This window comes from Spea bombifrons, chromosome 12, assembly GCF_027358695.1.
Source record: "Spea bombifrons isolate aSpeBom1 chromosome 12, aSpeBom1.2.pri, whole genome shotgun sequence".
Taxonomy (NCBI): Eukaryota; Metazoa; Chordata; class Amphibia; order Anura; family Pelobatidae; genus Spea; species Spea bombifrons.
Window position 1 is genome coordinate 27,623,294 of NC_071098.1, and position 21,295 is coordinate 27,644,588.

General features: G+C 37.9%; 1 protein-coding gene and 1 long non-coding RNA gene across 7 annotated transcripts; both read left to right on the forward strand.

Annotated features, from left to right (window-relative positions):
* The first annotated feature begins 107 nt into the window (after positions 1 to 107).
* On the forward strand, positions 108 to 20,786 carry LOC128470789 (uncharacterized). Its single transcript, XR_008346058.1, has 2 exons — positions 108 to 139; positions 20,329 to 20,786. It is a non-coding gene; the product is annotated as an uncharacterized LOC128470789 (long non-coding RNA).
* Positions 268 to 19,602, forward strand: LOC128470773 (carcinoembryonic antigen-related cell adhesion molecule 1-like). Of its 6 annotated transcripts, none has more exons than XM_053452699.1 (12): positions 291 to 433; positions 959 to 1,273; positions 6,920 to 7,201; positions 7,487 to 7,774; positions 8,174 to 8,413; positions 9,499 to 9,840; positions 10,696 to 10,854; positions 13,349 to 13,373; positions 14,832 to 14,854; positions 16,219 to 16,263; positions 17,038 to 17,081; positions 19,224 to 19,602. In XM_053452699.1, the coding sequence occupies exons 1-12, from the start codon at positions 382 to 384 to the stop codon at positions 19,335 to 19,337; spliced, it is 1,929 nt and encodes a 642-aa protein (XP_053308674.1). In that variant the 5' UTR covers positions 291 to 381; the 3' UTR covers positions 19,338 to 19,602. The 6 variants fall into 6 exon arrangements, 4 of the variants coding, with proteins under 4 accessions (XP_053308676.1, XP_053308677.1, XP_053308674.1 ...); XM_053452700.1 differs by having other exon boundaries at positions 296 to 433; positions 10,735 to 10,854; XR_008346055.1 differs by lacking the exon at positions 13,349 to 13,373 and having other exon boundaries at positions 268 to 433; positions 19,224 to 19,339.
* Positions 20,787 to 21,295: the final 509 nt, after the last annotated feature.

Below are 21,295 nucleotides of genomic sequence, written 5' to 3' on the forward strand. Positions count from 1 at the left end.
TTTACCAGTTTGTTATTTTTTATGCTTAATGAAAAAAGTAAATGCTTTTTTATAGATTCAGGAGTCATATCCCTATCCCATGCATTTTTAAATTTCCTCACTGTATTAGCCTCTACCACTTCTGCTGGGAGGCTTATCTGTTAATCTATCACCCTGTCAGTAAAATGTCATGTAAAAATCTACAATAGTAAACACTCAAACTTATAAGAGTGTTTGTTCAGCTAATGCAGCTGCTGGAGGCATTACCTGATGACACATTTTGCATATTAATCACTGACAGGCAGGATATTGCAGACACGCGTGTTATTTCCCTGTAGCCGGAGCACCTGACGGACAGAGACAGCCTGAGCTCAGTCCGCAGCCGACACAGCAGGAGAACAGATGTTACTGACACGGAGTCTACTCACCTGGGCGCTGATCCTCTCAGCTGCAGGTAAGTCTGACTCGGGGGATCATACCTTTCTAAATGAGCTGACCCTGAGACCCCTGAAATATTAACCCTTTCATAGCCCATTGTGAAGATTCTTTGTAGCGACTCACTGCTTGTGTTACCCAAATGGCTCTAATACCGGTCCTTATGGAAACCTTCCCTTGTCGCTATTTAAGGATACACTTAATTGAGTCACCTGCATTTAAGCAGGGATATCAACCATAACATACTGGGAGCAAAATCAGAAACTGGGAGTCTTATATATAATCACAGCGGGGGAGAATTGGAAGGAGTCGACTCCAGACTGTGTAACCTTGAGAATCCGTGACCCTCAGATTGGGGCAAAAAACTTCAGATTCAGCATCAAACACTGAGAGCTCCCTGCTGGGGTTATGATATAATTAGTGGGTTAAGTATACTCTGGTTTAGCATTTTGATACAGCGATGACATTGAAATAGAATTTAAAATACAATGGGGAGGACAAATTGATGAACAACATTAAAATACTTTGTAATTCATTCCAACAGGTCCTGCGTCCTCTCTCCGAAATGTGACCGGGATTCAGGGGGGGTCGGTGGATCTGTCTGTGAATCTGATGCTTCCTGACATTCAAAATAGTGCAATTGCATGGAGCTTTAACAGCAACGTGCTAATTGTGTCACAATTTCCAAACGGTTCTCCTATTTATAATACCGAGTATAAAGACAGATGTGAACTGTTTGTAAATACAACCCTCCAGTTGCGTAACCTGACAGCCGCTGATCAGGGGGAATACACGCTGACTGTCCAGGATCTCACTTCTTCCACCACAAGAACAGAATCCCTCCGTCTTATGGTTTACAGTAAGTTGCAACTTTTGGATTATTAATGCAATTTTCTGCATTCTGATACAATAACCGTATATTAGGGAAATCTTAACCTTCTATGTGCTGCGCTGAGATGTAATGACCTAGAGTGAAAACTGCAGTAAGATCAAGTAATCAAGTATTGTGCTACTTACATATAATTATCTTCTTCATACCTGTATGGACCTCTAAAAACCTAAAGCTGCCCCTGCTTTTAAATGTCCCTAACCCAGTATAAGCAATATCCAAGTTATGTACTAGAGATAAGAAGAAGAAGCAAACCCTAGTCCATTTAAAGAGCTACCCATCGCTTTAGTTGTTTTAGTAACATAGTAACATAGTAACATAGTTCATAAGGTTGAAAAAAGACCAAAGTCCATCAAGTTCAACCTATATACATATTGTGTCCCTACTGTGTTGATCCAGAGGAAGGCAAAAAACCCTTATGAAGCAGATGCCAATTGCCCCATACCAGGGGGAAAATTCCTTCCCGACTCCAAATATGGCAATCAGAATAAATCCCTGGATCAACGTTCTGTCCCTATTAATCTACTATCCATAACTTGTGATATTATTGCTTTCAAGAAACACGTCCAGGCTCCTTTTAAACTCTTTTATTGAGTTTACCATTACCACTTCCTCTGGCAGAGAGTTCCATAGTCTCACTGCTCTTACTGTAAAGAACCCCCGTCTGTGCTGGTGCAGAAACCTTCTTTCCTCCAGCCGTAGAGGATGTCCCCTTGTTATAGATACAGTCCTGGGTATAAATAGGTCCTGGGAGTGATTTCTGTACTGCCCCCTTATATATTTATACATAGTTATTAAGTCCCCCCTAAGCCGTCTTTTCTCCAAACTAAATAACCCTAATTCTGATAATCTTTCTGGGTACTGCAGTCCTTCCATTCCCCTTATTACTCTGGTTGCCCGTCTTTGAACCCTCTCCAGCTCCACTATATCTTTCTTGTACACTGGTGCCCAGTACTGTACACAGTATTCCATGTGTGGTCTGACTAGTGACTTGTACAATGGTAGAATTATTTCCTTGTCATGGGCATCCATGCCCCTTTTGATGCACCCCATGATTTTATTTGCCTTAGCAGCAGCTGCCCGACACTGGTCGCTACAGGTAAATTTACTGTTAACCAAGACTCCTAAGTCCTTTTCCATGTCAGTCGTCCCCAGTGTTTTCCCATTTAATACATATTCCCAGCCTGGATTTTTCTTCCCCATGTGCATAACCTTACATTTATCCGTGTTGAACCTCATCTGCCACATCCCAGCCCAAGCCTCCAACCTATGCAGATCCATTTGTAATCGTGCACTGTCCTCTATTGTGTTAACCACGCTACAGAGCTTAGTATCGTCTGCAAAGATTGATACTTTACTATACAATCCCTCTACAAGGTCATTAATAAATATATTAAAAAGAATAGGACCCAAAACTGACCCCTGTGGTACCCCACTAGTAACAGTCACCCACTCAGAGTATGTACCATTAATAACCACCCTCTGTTTCCTATCACTGAGCCAGTTACTTACCCACATACACACATTCTCCCCCAGCCCAAGCATTCTCATTTTATGTACCAGCCTTTTATGTGGCACCGTATCAAATGCTTTGGAAAAATCAAGATATACGACATCCAGCGATTCTCCCCGATCCAGTCTTGAGCTCACCTCCTCATAAAAGCTGATCAGGTTAGTTTGACAGGACCGATCCCTTGTAAACCCATGCTGATATGGAGTCATACATTTATTTTCATTGAGATTCTCCAAAATAGCATCTCTTAGGAAACCCTCAAACAGTTTACATACAACAGAAGTTAAACTAACCGGCCTATAATTCCCAGGGTCACTTTTTGTCCCCTTTTTGAATATTGGCACAACATTTGCAATGCGCCAGTCCTGGGGAACAGACCCGGTCACTATAGAGTCCTTGAATATTAGAAATAGGGGTCTGTCTATTACATTACTTAACTCCCTTAGAACGCGGGGGTGAATGCCATCTGGACCTGGTGATTTGTCTATTTTGATTTTTTTTAGGCGGCACTGCACTTCTTCCTGGGTTAGACAGGCGACATGTACTGGGGCATTTATCTCATCCTGCTGTATATTACCTGGCATTTCATTTTCCTCTGTGAATACAGCAGAGAAGAATATATTTAATAGATTCGCTTTTTCCTGATCCCCGTCTATAACGTCTCCCTCATTACTTTTTAAGGGGCCGACGCTTTCATTTTTAACCTTTTTACTATTTATATAGTTAAAGAACATTTTGGGGTTTGTTTTACTCTCTTTGGCAATGAGTCTTTCTGTCGCCACTTTTGCTGCTTTTATCTGATTTTTACATATTTTATTTTTTTCCCGATAGCTTCTTAGTGCTTCCTCACTGCCTTCCTGTTTTAGTAGCTTAAATGCCTTTTTTTGCCATTTATTGCCACCTTTACATTTTTATTTATCCACATTGGTTTTCTCTTGCTCCTGACACTTTTATTCCCATACGGTATGTACTTTTCACAGTGAGAATTTAAGATATTTTGAAAAATCTCCCATTTAGTATCTGTGCTTTTGTTTTTGAGGACATTTTCCCAATTTACAGTGTTAAGGGCTTCTCTTAGTTGATCAAACTTTGCCTTCCTAAAGTTCATAGTTCTTGTGGCTCCTCTAAGAGTTCCCTTATTGAACGACAAGTTATAATGTATTATATTGTGATCACTATTTCCTAGGTGCCCTCTGACCTGCACATTAGTTACTCTGTCAGGTCTGTTGGTTAATATTAAGTCCAGTAGAGCGCCCCCTCTGGTTGGGTCCTGTACCATTTGGGACAGATAATTATCTTTACTTATAGTCAGAAAGCGGTTTCCTTTATGAGATTCACAGGTCTCGGTTTCCCAGTTTATGTCGGGATAGTTAAAGTCCCCCATAATAACCACCTCATTGTGATTTGCTGCCTTGTTTATTTGCTTTAATAATTGATCTTCTGCTGCTTCAATTATATTTGGTGGCTTATAGCAAACCCCGATCAGTATTTTATTATTTTTCTTTCCATATATTTCTACCCATAATGACTCCACATCATCATTTCCCTCACATATATTCTCCCGCAGTGTGGCCTTTAGGCTGGACTTTACATAAAGGCAAACTCCTCCCCCTTTTCGTTTTTTTCGATCCTTCCTGAATAGACTATAACCCTGTATATTAACCGCCCAGTCATAGCTATCATCCAACCATGTCTCTGTTATACCCACTATGTCATAATTTTCTGCAGACATTATTAACTCCAGTTCGCCAGTTTTATTGGTCAGACTTCTGGCATTAGTAAGCATTAGGAGTTCTTTAGAATTAGTCTTTGGAAATTTGAGAATACAGCTTGGGCTTTTTTTTTTAGTTGGACGCTTTCTCTGCCTCTATCTCTTATACTGATAGAGAAATAAAACAGAGAATACTTACTCTCAGCTGGAGTTATACTTTTTTACAAGAAAAATACTTTCTCAAATCGTGAATCATGCATTATGAAGGATCAACCCAGGCAGTTGAAGGATCAAGTTCACACCGTGTTACACGAGTAAAGCCCGACGTGTTATTTTAATAATTTGCTACAGTTTCTGAAAGTTCCAAAAGGCATCTTAAAATCAAGTTGATTTTTCGACCAAGATATGGAAAGTCTTTGTTTGCGTCAGCGAGAACATGTGCAAAAACATAGACAAACGTAGACGGGGAGGTGGTGGCGTATTCTTGCCAAGGTGGTTTATCCAAGGATGCAGTTGACCAGCCCAATTCTACTGCTAAGGTCTATGTAGACATTCCATAAACTCAAGTTCTAGATGACCCCTATGGCATGGTAGGACTCGGGGATCTGATGTAGGTCCTTCATGGATCAGCAGTGCCCTATAAATATATGACTAAGGACAGGAGACATTTTAGTCGGTTTGGCTCCAGCTTTCAGTCCTCCCTTTTAAAACCCCGTTCTGCAGTTAGTATTACCACATTTAGTTACCAACGATGTAAGAATCAGTGTTACCAAATCTCACAGAAGCCTCAAAAGCTTGATGTTTGATGTGTCTTGGAATGAAAGGTATTATAATAAGTGACACTTATCATTTAAGATTCTAGGATGCCAGAATAAATATTCCCTGCACTTTTCCTCCATTTCTCTGTTAAGTGAGCTTTTTTAAAGTGGGTATGGTTTGCATTCAAAGAATGGGGAGAAATGTTAGAACAAGAGACCATCATCTAAAACGAGAGGGTCACAGATTTGTGGAATAAAGTTTTACTTCACATAGGTGTTGAGAAATAAGTGGTAGCGGCTAGGGCAGTCAGGAAATTTAAACATGCATGGTATAGGCAAGATGAGACCAAGGCGTGAGCCTTTACATCTGGAAAAAATGGTCAGACTAAATAGAATGGGTCTGCCATCAAGTACCATGTTTCTATATATACACGTCCCAATTGATCCTGGAAATCGCTTTTAAATAGTCCAGAATATATTTTACTATCTGTGTTTAGAGGTTGGGGCACCCACTTAAAAATACTCCACACCGATATCCTCTACGATGAATCGAGGAATTCTTCTACAGAAAAAAACTAGTAAGGAGGAGGATTTAAGAATAATTGTAGACAACAGACTCAGCAACAGTGCACAATGCCAGTCAGCAGCTGCAAAGGCTAATAAGATATTGGCATGTATCAAACAGGGTATTGATTCCTGTAGGATATCATCTTGCCTATCTACAAGTCACCTTGAATATGTGGTGCAAAGGAGGGCTACAAAATTAAAAAAGGGAAGTGGGAGATCTTAGTTATGAAGAGAGACTAAAAGAGTTGCATCTATATACGTCTATATTATAACATTGTATAAATATGTGCGGGGCTGATATAAAGAGGTCTCTAGTGACCTGTTCATTGTCCTCTGAGACGAGAAGAGCAAAGATTTCATAGACAACAAACAAAGGGATTCTTTACAGTGAGGGCGGTAAAGGTACGGAATTCACTACCAACAGAGGTGGTTCCATTAGATAAAAGGGACGCCTTCAAAAAGGGTAAAAGCGGAACATACAGAGCTAAAAATTATTGAATAAATTAAACAGTTAATTTGTTGAGCTTCTTGATCCAAGGAGAAATCTGTTTGCCTTTTGAAGTTGAGAAGGATTTTTTAACCCCTAAGTGGCAAAATTGTAAAAAAATAAGAAGGTAGGATAGGTATAAGGGTTAAACTTGGTGGGATATGAATCAAACCACATAGAGAGGTTGTCCACTGCTTCCCTCAACTCTTGTATGATGGGGTAGATAATAATAACGAAAGTCTTACATGTGTACACTGTGTTGGGATTTGAGCCACTGGGGTAATTCTTGATATAATGGGGTGAGGTGGGCAGAGTTCAAGCACTTTATAGGTTCCTGCTAATAACACATTAAGAGGTTTGGGGTGACCAACCTGGTGCAAATGACTAAAGGACATCTTATTTTTGTGGTTTGCTACCCAATTTATTACTCGTTACCACAGAGTATTACGCGCCTGACTAAGCTAATATTTAAAGAAAATATTTACTAAAGATCAAGTGACTTATGTTTTCAAACTTCACCTTTCCAGATACTTTCCTTTCATCAAATTTAATTTGTTGATGTTTTTAATCTCGTTTCTAGGTATGCTCACGCCTCCAGGTTTCACTTTTCTCCCTGCTAGTGATAACCATCCAGTTAATGGCACGAATGCGACCCTTCATTGTGTTGCCCGGGGTCAGACTGTGGATTCTTACAGCTTTCACCGTGGCAAAGAAGACGCCTGCTCCCAGGCCCATGTCACCTGTGTGGGACCCAACCTGAATTTCCACCCAATCTTACAGACTGATGAAGGGAACTATACCTGCACCATCCATAACCCCATCAGCAACAGCACCAGCGCCTTCCTACACGTGGGAGTGAGAGGTGAGAACTCGGTCCTCTGGGTCCAATACTGGGAAATCGGAGTATAAATGTCCATTCATAACAAACAGAACCTATGCAACTGATTTATCTTGGTCTGTAATTTTTCAGTAAATGGGTTAAAGGAATATTCAACATTAAGATCTTAATCTGTACCCCCATGTGAAATATGGGGGTAATTTCTTTTCTTTTAGTCAATAATCACTGATAAAGACTTTAGGTTCCCGTTGTGTTGTATTTGCAGGGTTTGTGGTCTCGGTCATCTAACTTATCTTTTCTGCTTTTCAGTTCCTGTTTCTGAAGTAATGTTACAAAGTAACGAAAGCGTTAACAAGTTGCTGTGGGTAGGAGTGGATTCAGTGTCTCTGGATTGTACGGCCCTCGGAACCGAAGTCCAATTTTCCTGGAATTTAAATGGAACTCGACTGCCAGCAGACCCCCGATACCACTTTAGCCAAAATAACTCGACCCTCACTATCAGCCCTGTCCAACGGAGTGAAGAAGGAACTTTCACCTGCACGGCCAAGAACTCTGTGAATAACATGACTAGTAACCCACTGAATCTAAGCATAGCCTGTGAGTAACAACAGTAATCCGTCTGAAACCCAACATTACACGTGGCATTTACAGATAAGTAGCACTTTTTACCCTAGAAAACTCCTGTAGTAAATATCTTGTGCCTGCAGTTGCCATGGAAGCATCGAGTCTCCACAAGGTCTTTGGCATATTATCCATATGGCTTTGTGAAGTCAAGGCGTATGTGGCTGTTCGTGACAATTTTACGTATGTGACATTTCGGGTTCGTGTTTTTGAGGCCGACGCAAGAGTTTTCTTTTTGTGGTGACTCCCATGCATGGGACTCTTAAATAATTTCCCCAGCTCTTTTGTTCCCACCATTCCCTGGTCGCGCCATCCCTCTTCTCTTTCACACGTAGCTTTCAAATTTAAAATTGGTTTCTTGTTTTTCTTTTATAGTTCATCCAGATGACAACATTAAATGCTCTGCAAGTGCCCATAATGAAACAGTCCAGCTCCAGTGTTCTTGGGAAGGTGGTGTCCCTCCTGCAGAAGTGCGTATGCAGTTCCAAAATATAAATGAAACAGGCCAAGATCGAGTGATTAACAACGTGGCCTTCAACACAACTCAGCCTGGAGAAGAGCTGTTCTGCTATGGTTCCCAAGTTGGAAAAGAGGTAGCCTGTGCACTTAAATTAGGTGAGACACTGACAATAATTATGTTCTTAGCCACTGGTGAGAGGTTGGCATAGGTTATACTCATAGCTAGTTCAACAGGGTGATATAACACCACCGGGTGGTTACAATGGAGTCAAACTTGCCCATAACATAAGGAAGATCTTCACAAGCATCCATGTGGACACTTGTAAGGACCAAAAGGCTGGACAACAGGGAGGAGTTTCTGCCGGCTCGACCAAAAGTGAAAGACATAGCAACACCAATTTTTAATCAGAAAAGCAGGTGGTACTTGGAGAAGGAGATATAAACCAAAAAAACAAAAATCCAAATTCCACGTGTGAAGTGTAAAGTGTAAATAACAATAAATAAATAAATACTCCCCAAGATAGCAGCTTCCAAAAAACACTCTTCCTCAAGGTGCTCAGCAATACAACAAGACAACCAAGGAGCGCATATACATGAGGAGAAAACAAAAACAACACTAATAGTGCAATATGTTTGTAAAATAAAAAATAAAAAAAGGTTTTGATGAGCCTGACTTATTCAGCAACCTTGATGAGCCTGACTTATTCAGCAAGTTTGTGAGTGGATCTTACACCTTTTTTTATTTTTTATTTTACAAACATATTGCACTATTAGTGTTGTTTTTGTTTTCTCCTCATGTATATGCGCTCCTTGGTTGTCTTGTGGTACTTGGAGAAGACCAGAATAAATATAAGCAGCGGAAAGGACTACAGACAGCAAAGGCCTGAATTAAATCCCTGTGAACCTGCTTACCAGTCATAAGTACTAATGAGTGAAGAGGCATTATGACAGTAGCCTCTGTAGACAGTCTATTTGTTACACGTTGTCAGTCGCACAAACATGGGACATGATCATTTGAGTACATAGAATGCGGAGGAACCTGGTCCAGAGCTCAGGCTACCAACATGGTCCACAAAATGGGTGTTCCTGGAACCAAAAACAACTTTGCATCCTTGATGGGCAGAACATACTCAATAAAGGGTGGACAGTAAATAGGGCTTCCAGATACAATGTTGGTTGGACAGATATAAGTAATGTAGGCAAAATGTTTGTACTCTCTAATATTCTGTCCTCGACTTTAGGTGCACCAAAGGCTGAGAATTTCAAGAATGAAAGCACATCAGAAGTGCCAGAAGGCACATCGGTAAATTTAATAGTGAGTCTGATCCCCAGTACTATGGGACTTAGGTCTTTAGTACCAGAAGCTCAGGTTCTACCTGCAACTTTCACATGGTACCGCTACGCACCACAGCCCAGCCCTGTTACCGATGGAGAAAAGTTCAAGGTGAATTCTACTGAGTATGTGTCCACTCTAACGGTATTTTCAGCGACGCCAAATGAAAATGGAACTTACGAATGTAGAGCGCAGAACCTGTTTGGGACCTCTAGCTTTTTCTTTGTGGTCAATGTGACAGAGAATCCAGGTAAGTTCACCTAAATATATATTATATATATTATATATATAATATATATATATTTACTTTCCTGGTTATTAGACCTTTAACATTTTGTTAAATGAATCTTAAAAAAAATATTATATGATAAAAAGCCAGTGATTTAGAACCATCTCCATAATCTACCTTTACCAAAGATATATCACTGAGAGTACATACAGAGAGCAGTGACGGTCCAGGTGCATGGGCAAATGGTCCATTAAGACTTGTTCTTGTCAGCCATGGTTCTGTGAAGAGTTATTTGATATCAATTTCTGTTAGCCAGAACCATAACCCACTTGTCGTAAAAGATTCTATTTTATTGCTTGATTTTCTGCTTTAATCAGCAAAATGTGCCCATCAACAATTAAGATGGTTTTTTAACTAGCCATACTTTTTGGCTATAATATGAGCAGACAACATGGGTCAAATGGTTCTCGTCTGCCACCAAATTCTATGTCTCTATCTTTAATGATCTCTGAATCTGTTTCATAGTCTGAAATTGTGACTTTTTAGCCATACAAGATTAAATATTTCTCTATATATTACTTTATAATGTAATATATAATATATAATATATAATATTCTCTTATATGTTCAATATTATACTGGGGGATATTTATCTGATGCAAAGTTTGTGCTCACTTTCGGAATGTTCCTGCTGATTGGACCATTCTATTGGTTGATAGGGTGATAAGACCATTCAAACTTTACGCCAGAATTATTGTTTCTATACATCACCGCCATAATGTTTCTGTGATGATATATTTATGCATCTTCTACCACTACATGCAGTACAGGATAGCAATAATTGACATACATCTCATCTCAACTATTTAATTACAGATCCACTAACTTCACTAACTACTGCTACAATTTTGTCAGTTCCTCCTAGGCCACCAGGAGGACTGGATGGTGGCGAGATTGCAGGCATCGTGATCGGAGTACTCGCAGGGGTGGCCATCATTGGAATCATTATCTACTTTATCATAAAGGAGAAGAAAAGTATGTTATATGTCTCATAATCTTCCTTGTAAATCCATGTTATTTATCATGTTTGTAAATTACATTTTAAATAATAACGGTCATCTTTCTCATCAAACACAACATGGAAGGGGGCAGATAGGTTTTGATTGTGTTCCTATTGCCTATAAGAGTTTATGATGCTTTGGTTCTTCAAAGCATGCAACTCAAATGAGAAGCTTGACAAGGTTTAGGTTGTAAGTGTTTTGTATGTACCAGATATTTTCAGTGATATTACCAGATATAATCAGTGATTCGGATGATTCATTGATGAAGACATATCCTGGTGGCGAGCGAGCTCTTCAGTCCATGAATCACTCAAATATCTGACTTATGAAGAGCTCATAATTCAGACTTTAGTTACCTCTTCCATAGTCATAATATCCAACTAGATATGTTTCCACAAATCAGGACAAGATGAATTCCTTGCCCCCTGAAACTATTTAAATTTGCCCCCTGAGCTCCATTGTCAGCAGTATCCACATGACTCAAGGCATTACCCAAACAATTTATCCACATGATGGCTTTTTTGAGCAGTCCATGGAACCTAACTTTCATGTTCTAGCCCTCATCATTTATTTTACAATTTACTCAATAGCCTGGCATAATAATCCATCACATATAATATAAACCATTGTAAGTGCATGACACATTACCAAGTGCCCTTACAGGTTCTTGGCAAGCATCTTCTGATGGAACGCTATACCATCATAAATCAAGTTACCATATCTCAGGTTAGATCAGTCATCAATTCGTTTCTCAATTAATTTCCTAGCACCTTAGCAACACTTACTGGTCTGTAGACACAAGATAAAATATAATGCTAATACATTCCCAAAACATATATCATCTGTCATGATATTTTTGAGAAATACCGGGAGACGTCTCCTGGCGTTAGGATGTCCCAAGAGACTGACCAGGAATTACTCTTCTTCTTTTTAGCAAGACAAATACACCTCTAACCAGGAAACTATAGTATAACAGATGAAGCACCGGCAAGCTTTACTTGATCACGTTACAGACTCAAAAACATGCGTGACATCATAAATAAAACACCTAGAAAAAAAATAAAAGTTCCAACAAACCCTATAAAGTGATTCAAGTGTCTCTCTTCTGCCTCTCATTGGATTGTATCTCCGTTTCACTGTTTTGGGGTTTGATACTATTTTGTTTGCATTTGCATTTGGCTTTTGTGTCTCTGGTTAGCATTGCACTTGTTGTATTTGTATATAAGTTACATGATTGTCTGTGTGTGTAATTATAGCTCCCGTTACTTCTCTTTTTCCTGATACCTCACCGACCTTTGACCCGTTTAACTATAATTCGCTAAACGCAGGTTAATATGTACTGAAAATATGGTCTGCAAGAAAGCAGTACTCTTGCTTGGTAAATTTTTTCCACCCTTTCAATTTTTAATGGACGCTTTATGGCGATAATAAATTTAAGACCAGCTTATTTTGCACCAATCAGTCCCATCGTAATGCAAAAAAAATTGTCCCAAATAATTAGCCATAATCCATACTACACTTGCAGCAACCAAGTTCCTCAACCCTTTGGATGATCTCAGTAGGGTTGTCAAAATAGATAATACAAATTTGAAAGAAAAATGATCTTAACGTCGCTTTGACGTTTATTTTTACCGGGAACTTCTCTAATAATCCTTCCTCCCGAGCCTCTATGCAAATTTCCTTCTTACTGGTGTCAAAGGTCTGTGAGTTGGCAATGAGTAACCAATGAATGAAATGAAACCTGTTGGTGACCAGGGTGTGCGATCATTGGGAGATAAATATTTATGGCGTGGTATTAACAGGCTGTGGATTCCGTTCCTTATATAAATAACAGGCAATCTTGCTATCTGCTAAAACGTGCATTAAAGGTGCTGTTCCACTTACTTAATTTAACATTCTAATCAAATACAGCCTTAGAAACGTCATCTTGAGTATTCATGATCAACTAAAATGTTTTCCTTATTTATAATTTTTGACCTCAACACTTAATTGTCATATGACTCAAAAGCAGGCACCGATAGGTTGTTGCCATATACACAGGGGAAAAAAAGCTTCTTAAAAGATCCTGTGCTATTTAATGTGATTAAACCTTCAAAGCAAATGATGTAATGGCTGATCTGCTACGGTTTATTTGCTTAATATACTAGAAGGTGCAATTGATATTTTGTCTAAGAGGAACAACACCTTTAAATTTCAGATGTAATGTGGTATCTAAAAGAAAAATTGGTTTAAAAGCATGCAACACAAAATGAATTTGAATCCATTTTGGGTCAAGGTTCTAAGGGTAGAGCACTTGGCGGTTGACGTTGATGTGTGTTTTGGCGGTGATTGCTGTGTTTTGCGAGCTTAATGTCCTAGCGCCTGCCGGGTTGTTTCTGGGAATTGTGATTTAGGTACTCTTTTCTCTTCTTTGGTTGCTATCTATATGTGCTGCTGCTTTTTTTCATTAACCCTTCTCTGTCCTACAGAGAAAGCAAAGGCTAAGACCTCCGGGTAAGTGCCACTTATATGCATGGACAAGCATGATAAATACCGCTAATACAGCACATCCACTGCATCCTGATACATGCTAACAGACACGCAGACCTCATATGTTCATTGCATCACCTTTTATACGATTGATTCATCCATTTGTAAGCAAAGGTATACATTATGCATCATCTTGATGACTTATTACGTGAGTATAACTCTTACACTATGTTGGGGCAAATACATAAGTTATGTATAGTATTCCTTCTAAACAGTTCCATGTACAGAAGGAAGCTTATAACGACTTACCTAAATATCTTGTTTAGGATTCACTTTAATAATTATAGAGTGGGATTAGCCGATATTTCTTGAAACCCACATTTTCCATCCAGATGTGTTCCCTCAGAGGTATCCAGGATAATAAAGAACTTCCACTCTGCTAATTAAAACATATTGTAATAGTAATTAAAAATTTTAGCAAAGCCATATTTTTTGGTAGGCTACTGATGCATTACCACAAATTATCATTTTATAAATAGTTTAATGCCCAGGTGGAACGTCCCATCCATGTACTTTTAGTTCGCGCACATGAAATATGTTGTGAATAGAATACAGAAATACATATTTCCGTAATACTAATTAGTACAAATCATCCAGAAATAAATAATTACATTTTTTTTGGACAATTTGTTATTTTTTTAAAAAAATTCTTTACAATTTTTCTTTTAATCTGCCTACTAAAAGGCACCATCTGTTTAACCCCTTAAGGACAATGGGCGGTCCCAAAACCCATTGAAAACAATGCATTTTGAGCCCGTACATATACGGGCTTTGTCATTAAGGGGTTAACATCTTCGGTGTAGGTTAGTTCTTGACAATCTCAAGATACCTCGTCTCCTAGATATATTACGGCTTGTAATCAATCTTTAACCAACTCATATAATCCAGAAAATTTAGTCCGCCTCTTAGCTGGGCACGTTAGAACTTAATTGCTAAATTTTACAATGCAATTAATGTTTATTTATTTTTTATCTGAATTTTCATCTAGTCTAAATCTGATCTCAACATAGCCAAGATCACAAACTGGACATTTATAATTCATTGATCCGTTTAAGTTTCTTTACTAAAAGCCAAGTAGGCCAAACACTCCCCCTTACTATGACAATTCTTTATTTGAAGAAGAATTAACTTTATTATAAATAATTCATTTTATTAGTATTTGAATTAGATGTTAAATTTGGATTTAGCGCAAGATCTAAGTACAAACTTCTAACCCATGTTTGTAATGAAATCAACGGGTCTAAACCTGGGGATTCCAGCAAATGAGTCAATAATTCAGAATTAAAGTATAATATAATTGGACATTTTTTGAACAGTTAAAACTTGGCATTTAGTAAATTACTAAATTAGAAATGAACTTTATTGTTTGGTTCTTTATTGTATATATTCTCTCCTATTTAATTGAATTATTTTGTTTTCTAGAATAAATCCTGCCAACCAACAAGGTAACGAAAAACTAACCAATTTCTATAAATAATAAAATGAGGCTTGAGTCATTGCATCTTGAAGTATAGAAAATATCTTTTCTTTTAGATTATGGTAATTACAGACCTCAATAGATATAGTTTAATTAAAGTTTAGGCAGAAAATTAAGTAGACAAATAAATCAGTGGTGTTTTTTTTAGAGTTTTAGAAATTATATATATTATTCTACTCTGTTAATGATGTCATCGTAACCCGATCACGCTCTGCCAAGAATTCAGGATTTCTCTAATTAAGATGTAACCAAGCAATTTCCAATATAATTTCCATTTATAATGTTATTATTTAACCTATTAAGTTAATTCATTACTAATTAGTAAAAATGCAATTTACCTTCTACATATAATGTATTGTTGTAAATCAATCTATACAAAATATTTACCCATAAACGTAAGGTTTTTTTTTTTTTTTTTTAAAGTCTTACACTTTTTGGACTTGCTGATCAACATATCTGAACTATTGCCAAACATATCAGGGAAGAGTCATTTAATTATCAAAATTGTTATATCAAGGCAGATGGAGCGAAACTCAGCTAACAAGTTTTGATAAAACAAAAATAAGCATTTTCAAATGTATACCAGAATCTCCAATGAATTTTAGAATTCTAGAAAAAAAAAGTAACCCAATTTACAAAAAAAGTTCCACGCTTTTTTAAAATCTCTTTTGTTGTACTGCTGTCTCTGACATATATGCGTTGGCTAAACAGGTTTCTGAAACACAACGGGATGTGGCTAAGTCACGCGGTTAGATCAGGAAGTAAACGCTTAAAACAATAAGGTTTCTAGATGGATAAATTGGCCGGCTTCCATCCATGAGCTAGTTGGCTCGGCTTCTACCTGCCGGAATCCTTTCTGGATTTTATTAAAAGTTTCTATTGTCAATACACAAGAGGAACTTATAACATGACGTTTTACCAGCACCGGTTATTTGCCAGAGGTAAAAAAAATAAATAAATACAAAAATACTAATGCTTTCCACTGGCAAGTGGACCATCCTTGACCATCGTTTTATCTAGAAAGAAATGGCGCCTTCTTTAAAATGCTACCGAATGAGCAAATTTAATATAAGCTGAAGCTGTGCTTCTCCTGAAAACACCTACTTTAGCGAATAAACCACAAACTATAATCATTACTTTTTACAGCTTGGAAGTAAGATAGAGTGTTGTCCTCTGCCGATACAAAGGTCCTGACCAAAGTGCCATCATATATTGCTATTTTGGCTTCAATAACTAAATTTAGGGATCAACAACTCCCCGTCATCTCCAGAAATGCGCCGCAGGAAACTGTGAATATGATGACATTTTGCTTAATTACAATTTGTTCTTCAGGAAACACAGAATATGCGGTTATACATAAGAACACACCAAACGGAGGTAAGATTGACAGGAGCTGCTCTCCCCAGCTATCCGTATCCCACTCACAGTTCGATCATTATGCCAACATGCGGGTGATGGGACTTGTAGTCCTGCAACCGAAGGTTACTCAGCCAAAATTACTTTTATATGTCCTGTAACAATGCAGCCATTCTCGGAAATATTTGCGTAATCGGTGTTTGTTTCTACCGTCTGTCCGTGCCAAGAATTAACCAATTCAACTATTGTGCTAATTTATAATTATTTTTATAAATTACGATTATGTTAGTATGCCAATGAATGTTTATGTTTCTTTAGTGAATAACCTTTAGTTCAAGGTCAGCGTTGCAACTAAGCATTAAAATGACTTCAACTCGCAGGTCAGCTGATGGACATTGGCATTCTAGATTATCTGTAATGATCGAAAACTACATTTAGATAATGCCGTTTTTTAATACATATATATTTGTTTATAATATCTTAAGACAGTATATCCGGGAGTAGCCATAAGAGACCTCATAAGAGGTAGATAATATCTGTGATTATTGTCTATAAAGAAGAGAAACATTAATACGATTTATGAGGGGGGTTTTTATCACTAAAAAGAGCGGGAAAACTAAATGTGCCTTTATTTCAATTAAGCAAAAGATTTTTTTTACAGTCCGTCATGAAATTGTCCTCATATTTGATGTTTATTGAGCAGAGAACTCAGCAGCATCTCTTAGCGCATGTTCTAAGTATATTTAAGACATTCATATTACCTGATTTTGAAACAAATGATGTGTTTGATTACAGGATCAGCAGAGATCTCAGTAGCCGACATGCCCGCAGATGGCACGGTAAGGATGTTTCTGTCCACTTGAGAAAAGTGTTGTTTTATAATTAAAGATGCCGTTCCACTTGGCTTTTGAGGCTAAATGCAGCATTAGAAACATCATGAATAGTTCTGTAAAATGTCGAAAGCCTTTTTAAGGTAAAGCCAGTGCAATTATAAGGTGAAGTGCTAAACTTGGAGAAATCACTATGGAAACCAATAGACTGTTCTAGGTGATTGCTCGCATCCCTGAAACCTTGATCCAGTTTCTCTTATGAATTATAAATTTAGTTTAATTTTGCACAATTCTCCTCTCCAGCCTTGGTAAAAAAAATAACTTATCATTTAAGTGAGAGATGCCTCAAGTTAAACATTACATGAGCGACCGTCAATGTTCTTACAACACGGCTAATCCCGTGCGTTAGGTCCTAACAGGAGCGGAAAGTGTTATAAAAATGCCTCACAATGTGGCAAGGGTCAAAATCCACCATTAGCCGTGCAAAGGAGCAAAAGTACATCTTAATTATTACTAAAAGACAACAAGGAAAAAGAGATATGAAAATGTAGATTAAAAACAGGGCGGTGGGGGTGATATCATTTACTTCTAGAAATTACACTTCCTGTTCATTTTATCTTCCGTTATTACTAATTAACTAGTCTATAAGGTCTGACAGTATGCCCTTCATGTCAGAGGAGGAAATGCTTATTACCAGTTTTTGCAGGACTGTCTGGGACTGTTTTTGGGGCACTGTCCCGCCGTGCCGGGTAGCTGCCCCACTGTCCTGCTTTTACCCATGGGGATAACAGGCCTGTTGGAGGGGATCTTCTAATCTCCCCTGACTGGTCCTGTGAGGTAAAAAAGCTGTGATTTGGGTAAGGTGGGCACATGGTCACACCTCCCCCCACCTACTTCTGAGGCAGGTAATCCCACTTCTGGGACTGAACCCCCCATCCCCGGGAACTCTCCGTGTTTCACCCCCGGGGACTCCGGGAGAAGTGATGCTTCCTCGGGTCTCTGGGTTGCCACCGGAAACATCAGCGAAGGAACGCCCACAACATCAGCGAGACTTCGTGCCCGCATCCCGCAAGGGGGGCTGTGGGTATCTGGGGCCATAACTTTCCCAGGTATGACTCTCACCCCTCCTTTTGCCATACTCCACAACACAGTTGCTGGGATTTGGACACATGAAATGATGAGGCGTATGACTCAGAACCAGTCCTTCATAATGCAACAGTGAATACAACATTATAACTGTGACCTCAATACAATTTGAGTCCCATTTATATTTGCACCACACCTGCAGACCCGATTTGGGCCAAAAATCGCCTCACACTTTAGATAACAAAATGTTCTTTCATCCTTCCTTCTTAACAAACAGTATCGCTACAGGTTTCATTTCTCCATTACAGATACACACTTAGAACAATAAATACTTCATTTTATAGTTGCACAACGTTAGTTCTCGATCCAACACAACCACCCTTTTTTAAGTTTTTATCGTCTCATATCATACCAATGGGTCATTGAGTCTTCTGCCAAAAACAATCAAGTAACGCCTATTATAACACCCTAGATTAAACTCAAACGTGGCACTAAATGTCAGTATTTAACGGACAAAAAAATATAATTCGCTCACCATATCAATTGTGTTTTCTACATAAATCAGCAGTTTCTGTGACCCAATGGATGATTTATTGATAATGACGGAAAATAAATTACTGATAATTTTTTTCAGTGTGTAAATTATAACTATAACGCTTAAAGATACACACCACCCCTATTTTCATGTTAAATTTTACTGCATACAAATTGGTGCAGGCGTTCTTTAGTTGTTAGAGTTAGAAAATGAGACTTCTGTATGATTTAGCTCCTCCCCCGACTGTCTCTATGGAAAACAGGAAGTATATGTGTGTACACTTACTGCACATGCTCAGTAGCACTCACATGTTACTCAATGGGAATAGCAGCAGCCAACCCCTTGCTTGACAAATGGTTGTTGTAACCCTACCAAATATGAAACATATTATATTCTATTTTGTAATGTTAAATATCAATGTTTAGTTAACTGCGAGCAAAGTGCTGGCTTAGTTTCTATCATTTTTATGAATTCATTATTTTTTTTGTATATTATTTCTCTCCTAACACGTGGATTTCTTTGTTTTTCAGGATGACGTTAAATATGCTGTCCTCAAATTCCCCAACAAAAATTCTTCCAATCCAGCACCAACCCCCGCAGCTGAAATAGAATATAGTACAGTGAAACCCGCAGCCAAAAAATAAAATTCCAGAAGAGATATAAAAATGTGGAAAACACCGGTTTCACGGAAATGTTTTCGGACTGTTATCACTTGGACGTTGTCAGGAAGTTACCGGCCACGCTCGTTATATAAAATTTCCTGAAGATTCTATATAGAAGGTCCATAATAAGAGCAACATTCTTCTACCTTCTGCGATTGACTCCTTCAAAGAAAAGTACCACTTAACGTATTGCTTAATTTCATGTTAATTTGTCATTTTTGTTAATAAAAAATTACAAAAGAGCAAATTATTTTTTTAAGGTAAATTATTTATTTTGTGGTTTAAAAAAAGCTTGTAAAAAATGACATTTTAGATTTATGGGACAGGATAGGAGTAGTAAGTGTGGTGCTTAATGTCCACTCAACACTTTTCCAAATCCTCCATCACAGTACAAACTATTGGAATTGTATTTAGAGATTAATATATTTTATAGCATTTCTTTAAAGTCCTTATAATCTATTTGTTAGTGGAATAAGTTCCAATATATCAGCAAGGATGGTTGTAAGACAAGCAAATATTTGAGTAGAAGGAGACATTATCTTATTGAGATGTATGAAGAGCAAAAAGCAAGCCAGGAGACCACAAACGGCTCCTAAAAAGTTGATACCGGCTAGAAGAAAACATAGGAACAGAATCGTATGATTAACATATTTGATGTACAAAGGTGGCCAACTATCAACGATTCCATGTTGAGGTGGAACTAGACTCCTGTCCTTCAAGAATATCTCCAAAGAGGCTTTTATACATTTGGACCATACCGCCATGGAAACGTTGTATTTAACAACAGATAAGACCCATTCGGCCCTGTCTAGTCGGACGTTTTTTGCTGTAAAGACTCAAACGTTACTAAATTCTTGATCTTGTCTCAGATTCAGGAGCCATATGCCTATCCCATGCATGTTTAACTTCACTCACTGTAATAGCCTCTACCACTTCTGCTGGGAGGCCATTTAACTTCAGTTGATCGACTGAGATAGGCTACATTCTTATCTTGGAGTGGCTAATACGTATTTGTTTTTTTAGAAATTAAATTTTTTATCAGGTACGATATACTGGGGTGGGCTGCCATTTTCCCTGCATTGATATTACCCGTATTTTTGGCTTTGTATGAATAATTAAGTGTAACCAGGAGTATTATTGTGTTTTTTAAACTGAAATATAACTTTTTCATAAGAAAATGAATTCTATGGTTGGTATGGTGACAAGACCATTTTTAAGTGGCCATTTTGAATAATTAACCCAAATTGTGGTCTGGGGATTAAATGTCCTGCCGATACAATGTTTATGCTGGTAACATATCTGAGTAAGTTCCCCTTCTCTTGTATTGTTTCTATATGTTTAAATTGTCTACAATGCTCTGTTTACTCAACAACTGCATACTCTTAATATCCACTCTAAGGGTTAAATAAATTAATATATTTGATATCTGGAGTTTGTATTTTGTCATATCTTCATTTCTTTCTTTGTTTCTTTATATGTGTGCCTCGAAGCTCTTTTGATGCCTTTTATTGGCTCAACATTGAAATTCTTAAATATTTTTTACATTGTTATATATCAAAAAGGTTTAAAAAATTGAATTTTAAAACACTTTATAAGGTTTATTCGGTGTGTTATACAGTTTACAAAAAAAGTTGTTAAAAAGAATTAAAAAAAATATAAATTAGAAATGCTAACTTATTTTTTTGTATTCTACCAAGCCTGCAGATGGCCTCCCTCGCCGTGATTGGCCGTTCAATCAACTTATAGGTCTTTGTAATATGTTTTGTAATTAGAGCAGAAATAGGAGGCGGTTTAGATGAATGCCCCAAGTGCCCAAAGCCTGATAACAGGTAGAGCGATTTTAATAGCTTGAAAGTGGTATTAATGTTTGTTAAATATGTTAACAGCGCAGTTTAGGCCCTGTTAATTAACGTTAAGTTTATTTTTGGTGACAGAAAGCA